This window comes from Buceros rhinoceros, unplaced genomic scaffold (assembly GCF_000710305.1).
Source record: "Buceros rhinoceros silvestris isolate BGI_N320 unplaced genomic scaffold, ASM71030v1 scaffold12431, whole genome shotgun sequence".
NCBI lineage: Eukaryota > Metazoa > Chordata > Aves > Bucerotiformes > Bucerotidae > Buceros > Buceros rhinoceros.
The window spans coordinates 49,884-58,118 of record NW_010393734.1 but is presented as its reverse complement, the minus strand read 5'-3'; the positions used below and the strand labels follow the sequence as shown (position 1 = coordinate 58,118).

Here is an 8,235-nt window from a genome sequence, read left to right as displayed (position 1 = left end):
TTGAGTTATTCCTAAAATTCCAGTCAGGCTTGGACTCCAGACAGAATTATAACCAGCTGTAAATAGCTGTCTTAACAATTTCTCCCCACAGACCACGTATTTCATTTCTTCTGTTCTGGAACTTAGGCACTTTCTAAAACCGTAGGTTGCCGTCCAGATATGCCATAAACGGGTTGTTCTTCAGACTTTTACCATTAAACGTTACTTAATTGACATTCAGAAAATATCAGCAGGTTCGTTTTCTTGTTGCACAGGTCTGTCCTGGACTACACTGCCCCTATCCCCAGTTAGGCAGAAGTCAGGTCTGAACACAAACCCTGCACAACCCACGTGTGCTCCCCAACGTTGCCGTTCTTCAATTTTTAAAGGCTGCTACTTTATTCTGATGCAGAAGGAGGGAAAACTCCGAAACCTCAACAATCTTTGTAGATCAAGAAAAACCATTTCTTTCCCTTCAGCTGAACAACACACGTCCCAGTTCCCGTTTCTGGAGATCTCCCAGGCCAACAGCTGCTTTCTATCATCTAATAGCTACAGAACAATAACAAAGCCATTTCCTTTCAAATGTCAGGAACAGCTGAGCCAACATTTCCAAACAGCTCTACCTATTGCCCAGTCTCCTCTGAAAGTGCTTCATTGCCCCTTGCATAGCCGTCGCCAAAAGACACCAGCTCGGAGAAGAAAACCTGTTGGGACCTCTGGAGCCTGTGCCGCCCCAGCTCGGGGAGGCGGCCTCTTGCCCCTTCCTTCATAACTCACCTCCTCTGCCCAGTTTCATGACGCAACTGCCACCGTTGCACCTATCCCATCCTGTCGCCCGGGCTACCCTCCCCCCATCGCTTTGTGATGTAATTCCATTCCGTTGGTTCTCAGGCAGCTGAGTGTTCCCAGCTCGACCTGCCTCTTTCTCCTGCCTATGTGCCACCCAAAGCTGCCTTGGGGAGAGCTGGGCACCCACCCAATCCTCTGGGCAGCGCCCGAGCCCGCCCCGTGTTTACTCACATTTGCTCACGCTTGTACCAGGGTTCGTTATTGCCACGCTCTGCTGGGAGGGCACTGATGACTGAGGGTGTTGACCATAAACAGATGGAGTTAGCTCAAGACATCGTGCTGAATGAATTTATTGGCGTTTAGAAAATTTTCCTGGGGAAAAAAAGGTAGTGGGAGAGAAGTGCCTTTTGATCAGCTCGTGAGACAGTGTAGCTGATCTTGGAATTTCATACACCACTGAAGAGCAGCAGGATTTCCCCATTTAACATACAGTGAGAAGTAACAACTATCTGCAGAAGCAGCCCAGGTTTTCTGTTTTTTTACTAGTCAAGAGACTAGTGTAACGCTTGGGCAAAGCGACGTTCACAGTGGTTGCTACATCAGAGTGGTAACGCGGGTGTCCCTCACGGGTCCTCCCCCCCGATCACTGCAATGTTTGTTTATCCACTCGGTTCCTCTGTAAAGCTGTGCAGCTGGGGGAGGCGCGTGGTTCCAGAGGTGCTGCTGCACTGATGCTCTGTATAGGGGCAGGGCGGAAGGCCCTGCAGCGAGGGGAGAGCAGCGTGGGCTTGTTACTGTTCTGTTGCACCAGAATTTTGGTGGCTGGGTTTGGCTGCTAAATTGATGGAACTACTGGAAGAAATTTCAGGAGAGTGAGTACTATGCTTATCTTTAAAGTAATCTTTCTACAGACAGGCACCTGATCACGGCTTAGATATTTGATTCGCATGAAACAGACCCAGCGCTTCGCTTTGAGCAGTGTTCTTATTTGCCGAAAGCTCTAAGTAGTTAGAGAACAAAAATTATGAACACTGCTTGGTGGTTTAAAATCTCAGGGTTTCTCTGAAAGCTCACTTGCCACAACAAGTAGGAAAGAGCCTGAATTCTACAGAGATACCATATATAAGATCCTTTTCTGAGCAGGAAAAGAGTGCTGTTCAAAAAGCAGTTTGACCTTATCTTCCTCCTCCTGCTCTCCAACACCCCTCAGCAATTGTTGGGGTTTAGTTTCCACTTCTACTACTACTAATCTATACGACTATCTGTATCTCAGCACAAAGCCAACACCACAGCAGCACGGCACAAACGTGGAAAACCACTGCCTGGAACTGTCGGGGGTTTATTTTTGTTATTAGCTTCTGGTGTAACGCAACAAACACATGCTGGCCTATCTTCACCCCTCTAGACAGCTAAATAGTACTGAGATATATTTGGTTATCACAAAACAGTAATGCGTAGTGTACGTTACTGTAGTGTGATGTAGTGGAACAGTAACAAGCTCTGGATCTCCGTCACACCTTACTCTTCCTGCCCACTTCATCTGGAATCTCCAATGTCAGGAACTGCTCCTTGGTTTTTTCAACAAGCTCCTGTACTGGACTAAATATTCTCATCATCTGCTCTAGAAAAGCAAAAATAAATCACAACCCTTCACAAGCCTTGTGTTCACAGTGACGCAACCCCAGCACATCCATTTGTCTGTTGTGAGAGTTTTTGCCTGTTTTTACCCCCGAGTTTCTGGTGTTGAGATACCTCCAAGGCAGACACCTCCTTTGATCCAGCATGGCAAATTCTACTTCTCCACAGAGAGTTACTTAAATTCATGCAAATAACCCTTCAGACTAAAATGGACAGCAGCAGTCTGTAAACAAGAATAGATTTATTTTAGATTCTTTAAAGATTTAATGATATACAAAATGTATACAGCATTATACCCTTATAACATTTCACCTTTCCCCGTCAAACATAAAACACCATTTAAACAGCTATTGTGTTCGTGCCTTAGGTCTGTATCTATAAGATACACTACTGAATAAAAAAATTTATAGAGCTATATACTGCCCTTTTAATTAAAAATTACAAATTAGTACCTATGTAACAAAAAAAAAAAAATCGCAGCATGAAACTTCAGTTGGACAACAGGTTTTTCTTGCTGAATGCTCAACAATATTTGGGACAGTTAAATTACATTTTATTGGCATGAAGGTGCATTGCAATCTCCCGTACTTTATATAATGCTAATCCAACCATAGTCTCTCTTAAATAAGTACCACAAATAACATAACATTAAAGATGCTTTCTACACAATTTTAAATACATTTAAAAGTTACGTGTACATTCGGTTTTGATACACTGGATTTACGAGATCTTTGGAAGGCAAACTTCAGAAGCAGTCACTACGTACGAGGAAAAGCACTTCCAGCTTGTGTTCTTCACAAGGCAACTTATTTGGACCAGTACATACTATTTCTTCTATTAAATATGATTATACCAGTCTATCATGGCTTTGTTGCTATTTGACGGTGACTTGATAAAACTGAAATGTATGAAACAAGAAATTTCATTATGCACAATTAGGGCTCTAATCCACCGAGAAAAAAAAAAACGTCCCACCAGCTTTACAGCCATGAAGCTACATGCTGGCTCAGGAGACTCTCTTGGAACAGATTAAGTTCCTACCTTCAACCTCAGCCTACTGGCAATCATATATAGACAGCTCATTTGGCTCTGTCCTCTTCAAAAGGTCAGATTAAAAGACATCTGGTGAGAAAACATTAGTAAAACCCTTCCAAAACCACTCGAAGAATACTCTGGCGTTACAGAGGTAGGTGCTTTCTCCTGCCCTTTGCTGACTGACAGCAAGACAGCTGCCAAACAGACAAATGCTTTACCTTAAAACATCAACTACCAAAACCCTTTTGGTTGAAGGCATATTGCACACCACAGGACTACAGAGAGAAAAATCCTCTACTAAAACAAAACAAAATAAAAAATAAACCTTCTGCTAAAAAGCCCCTTTAAAAACGTATCTTGAATACTTGTCGTTTTTCCGCCTTTAACGTGATCGGCCGCCAAGCTGTCCGCTGCAGGTGGCGATCACAAGTTGTTCGGTCCTTAGATTATGGGCCAGCCAGAATTCCACTGACAGGACAGCAGTCCAGTTTTGACATATCTTTCTGAACCATAGTGAAGGAAAGATAAGTGACAGCTCTGTGACATTCCATGAAGTTTGGATGAAGCCGCTGATTTGGTCACATCGTTAGAGCATCAGACGAATAGAATTAGCTGAATCGGACTCTTTGGTGCAGCTTCCAGGCTGAATTGTCAATTCAGGGGAATCATCCTGAGGAAATATGATCTTGTCAGGTGTGTAATCATTCCTCTTCAGATCTGTACGAACAAAATAAAGTCATGTTGATACTAGCTCTTGAGCCAGTAGAATCAGTGGGGCATACAAGTCTTTCAAGGAACTGGGCACGCGCGTGTACTAAAAAGGAATTCCTCAATATGCGCTGTGTCAAAAAAGGATGTTTTTATCATACGTGTATTGGAAGCCTAAAGCTCTGCTTTAAAAAATGGTAGAAACCTCAGGATTATTTTTCTTATAGATATTATAGCAAGTATTGAGTCGACTTTCCATGAAAATCAGATCCTTCTATGACCTGTTTTGATACTACCAGGATTTACAACTCAAATTTATGTTTCTCCATGTGAAAACAACCTGGGAGAGAAGTGTGAAACAGGCAGGAATCATGCAAGTTCCTCATGTTTTTCTACTGGATTCTAAAAAGCCTGATACAGAGAAACAATTTCAATGTTTGAGGTTAGTGTAGTGTAGTCCATGCAGCAAAAATATTTCAAATTGGAAGTTCTTAACAGTGAATTTCTACAGACCTAGACGTGTGTTAATAAACAATCAAAGCCCACGAGTAATAGCTTCACCCACCCTACCTCCCCCCAAAAAACCCAAAATCAAATACAAGCATCGTTTTGTTTAAAAAGCCTGATGGTCTGCAACCATCTCGACCTGCTGTTCCTGCTTTTTCTAGGAACAGTTATCATTTTTTTACTCTACCTTCTTCAGTCTTGATCAATCTGTTCTACCTTCCTCAAATGCTGTGCTACAGATACAGAACATACCGACGCTCCTAATTACTTCACGTGGGATATTAACTTAAAATGCTGTACCCTTTTGAAAGTAAAAATACAAAACTGCTGTTCACTACTTATTCCACTTCCACAGCATGACACACCTATTTCATCACGTATCACGCAACATTTCAGAACACACGTGTCTCGAAAGAAGAAACACGGCAGCTCTTACCAGGAAGTTTAAGTTTCCTGCAGCAGCCTATTTCATCACGTATCACGCAACATTTCAGAACACACGTGTCTCGAAAGAAGAAACACGGCAGCTCTTACCAGGAATTTTAAGTTTCCTGCAGCATGAATTACAGTAATGCTTTGCTCTGAAGTTTTTTATCGCATCCTCTCCCAAATTGGCCGGACCAAACACCATATCGTATGACCTTGGAAATAAAGTGCACATAAACACGGGTTGCATATGTTTTCTGGTGAAAATTTTGTAATATTTTCCTTTAAATCCTTCTTCATTTTACCTTTTTTCTCCAGCTTTTATCACAGAGGGATCTGTCAGATTTTCACCAACACCTTCAAACAGCACATGGAGAAAAAGTTAAATCTGATACTTTACTTAAATGCATTCCTATCAAAAAGCCTTGGCATCCTTAGCTGTAGCTTCTCGGCTTCCCCGAGAATAAAAGCAGAAAAACACCACGCCCCAACCCAAATGATAAGTGATACTCCACTCTCATGGAAATTGCTCTGAAACGAGCACTTCATACTTCTCAGATTTCTTTCACCTATTTTTACACCTGCCTGCAATTCCTAACTCCAGTTTCCACCCGAGAGAAATATGTTTTCTATATAGTTCTCACAGACAGAATATCTGACACACAGTTCAGATACATACAGCTTACCATGCTGGCACTGCACAAATGCACCAAAAATAGAAATTTTTGGCAGTGCGTATAATTAGAAGATACATATATTTATATTCCCTGCGTTCCTGTAAAATTTAATGCCATTTCAGAGCAACAAAGCTGGTGAAGGGTCCAGAGCACCAGCCTTATGAGGAGTGGTTGAGGGAACTGGGGTTGTTTAGTCCGGAGAAAAGGAGGCTGAGGGGAAACCTTACTGCTCTCTACATCCACCTGAAAGGAGGTTGCAGTGAGGTGGGGTCGAGCTCTTCTCCCAAGAAGCCATAAGACAAGAGGAAACAGCCTCCAGTTGCACCAGGGCAGGTTTAGACTGGACATTAGGAAAAACACCTTCACCAAAAGAGGTGTCAATCATTGGAACAGGCTGCCCAGGCAGTGGTGGAGACACCATTCCCCTGAAGGGATTTAAGTGTAGATGTGGTGCTTAGGGACATGGTTTAGTGGTGACCTGTCAGTACTGGGTTAGTGGTTGGAATCAATGATCTTAAAACAATTTTATGGTTAAATAAGACAACCAGAGCGTCAGACCGACTAGAGGAAAATGCACTAAATACTACTTGTTATTTGTCACAGGCACACAAATTCTTAATAAAATGCTATTACAAGAGAAAAACCCACATGCATCTATCTTGGCTCCAATCCCAATTTCAAAACGAGGACTTTACCTTGCAGATCTAGTACCAACAATTCTCCTCTTGTATACTCATACGTCCAATGGCTGAAAGCCAGCATAACCTCTTCTAGCATGTTAGTTGGAATTATTTCATCACCATTATTGTTGTTGTATTTTCTGAACTCTCCAGTCATGCACTCTTCAACTGCAAACCACTGGCCAGCAGAGTGGCAATATAACAGGAAAACTTCTAGGAACCTAGTAAAGAACATACTTGATGAATATATTTCCAAAATTGAGGGCAATTATATAATTACCACTAGATTTTTATTTTATTTACTAATAATTGTTATAGTAGTTTCCAATCATTTAAAAGTCATTTATATTACCACACTGGGCTAGAATTGGTGCAAAAACTATCAACAGAAAACACTGTCAGGCTAATTCCACTTGACACACCCACAGTAGTGTTCTGTACCTTAAAATATTTGATCCATTCGTTAACAACCTTGTAGGCGTTCCTCCGTATCAAAACCAGGCAACATAACTGAAGTTTACGCACACTCACCTTGGAGAGTAGGGAATGGATTTGGGCTTCATTTGATTGAAAGCGAAGGTGAGCTTCTGTGCTGCCCTCTGCTGCTGAATCTCCTGCAATTCAAAGCCATCTTTCATGAGCTGCATTACATGACAGGCAACATCGGGGAGCCAAAAAGGCAGCAGGAACAGTAAAGTTCTAGTTCCAAGACAGCATTACAAATTACTGGCTTTTAAAATTACGTCTACATTTTAAGAATTTGAGTTATCTGATTACATAAACCATACTGGAGCAGAGCTTTTAACCACTTAACTCATACCGAACCCCAGACTTGACTTCTTTTTTTAAGCAGCATATACTGGTTTCTTCGAGGTGGAGGGTGAATTCCTGTTTAACATACAACGACTGCCTATGTTTAATAACTGACAAGGATAAGACTTACTCTCAAGCACAAGTGTAACACAGTGTCCTCCTTATAAATGCTTGACCAAGTATTCACAACTTCAGGAAGAAAAGACTTGATGATATAAAGATGTCCTGATTTCAGGATATCGTATTCGGACCATGTGCATACTACTTTAAGAGCTCGACGTAAACCTCCTCCCATCTCCTCTTTACTTAAAAATTCAATTTTAGCACAGAGTCCTAGCTGTGACCAGGAAGACATGCTGTTGTTCAAGATGCTGGGAGAACTTTCTTCAAGGCGATACACAGTGACTGGTTCACCTGCGTTACAACACAAAAAGCAATTACTGCATTTTATTTTCCAAATTTTAAATTAAAAGCACTGAAAACCTGCGGTTTCTTAGATTTCAATATGCGGCAGTATCAAGTTTTTACTAACATCCTGAATTAACAAAAAAATGTAAACTACCCAATGGGAAGATCACTCTCCAAATCCTTTCATACAGCAGCAAAGTAGTACAGCGGTGGTGTTGTCCTAATCAGAACTATTAACGACACTGTTCAAACAGCATGAAGAACACTGAATAAATGTTTGTTTACACTTTATACGAGTTAAGGCAACTAAAGGAATCCTTCCAGAAAAACTATTAGTAGAATACTCTCATCACTGTGTCATCATTTCTGATGACAACTACAAGTAAATCTAGATTTCATCAAGTGAGCTGCCCTAAAAGGTGTCATATTCATATTTTTGAGTGTTGCAAGACAGACCCTCGTCTTTTAGTTCACTAAGACTTCAGCTTCACACCTGCCAGCAAGTGTGAAGTTTGGCTCGATCATTCTGTATGAGGAGGAATCTGTGGAGAGTTTACTTTCGGTTTTCTTTC

The 8,235-nt window shown here is 41.5% G+C and overlaps 1 protein-coding gene across 1 annotated transcript in view; it reads right to left on the bottom strand.

The window, feature by feature from the left end:
* Window positions 1-2,638: 2,638 nt before the first annotated feature.
* Window positions 2,639-8,235, bottom strand: part of TRPM7 (transient receptor potential cation channel, subfamily M, member 7) — a 36,299-nt gene continuing 30,702 nt past the window's right edge. The window contains 6 exon segments of the mRNA XM_010144985.1: window positions 2,639-4,161; window positions 5,194-5,300; window positions 5,391-5,442; window positions 6,458-6,663; window positions 6,974-7,056; window positions 7,386-7,695. Of these exon segments, the coding sequence (XP_010143287.1) occupies window positions 4,031-4,161; window positions 5,194-5,300; window positions 5,391-5,442; window positions 6,458-6,663; window positions 6,974-7,056; window positions 7,386-7,695 (889 nt within the window). The 3' untranslated portion in view covers window positions 2,639-4,030.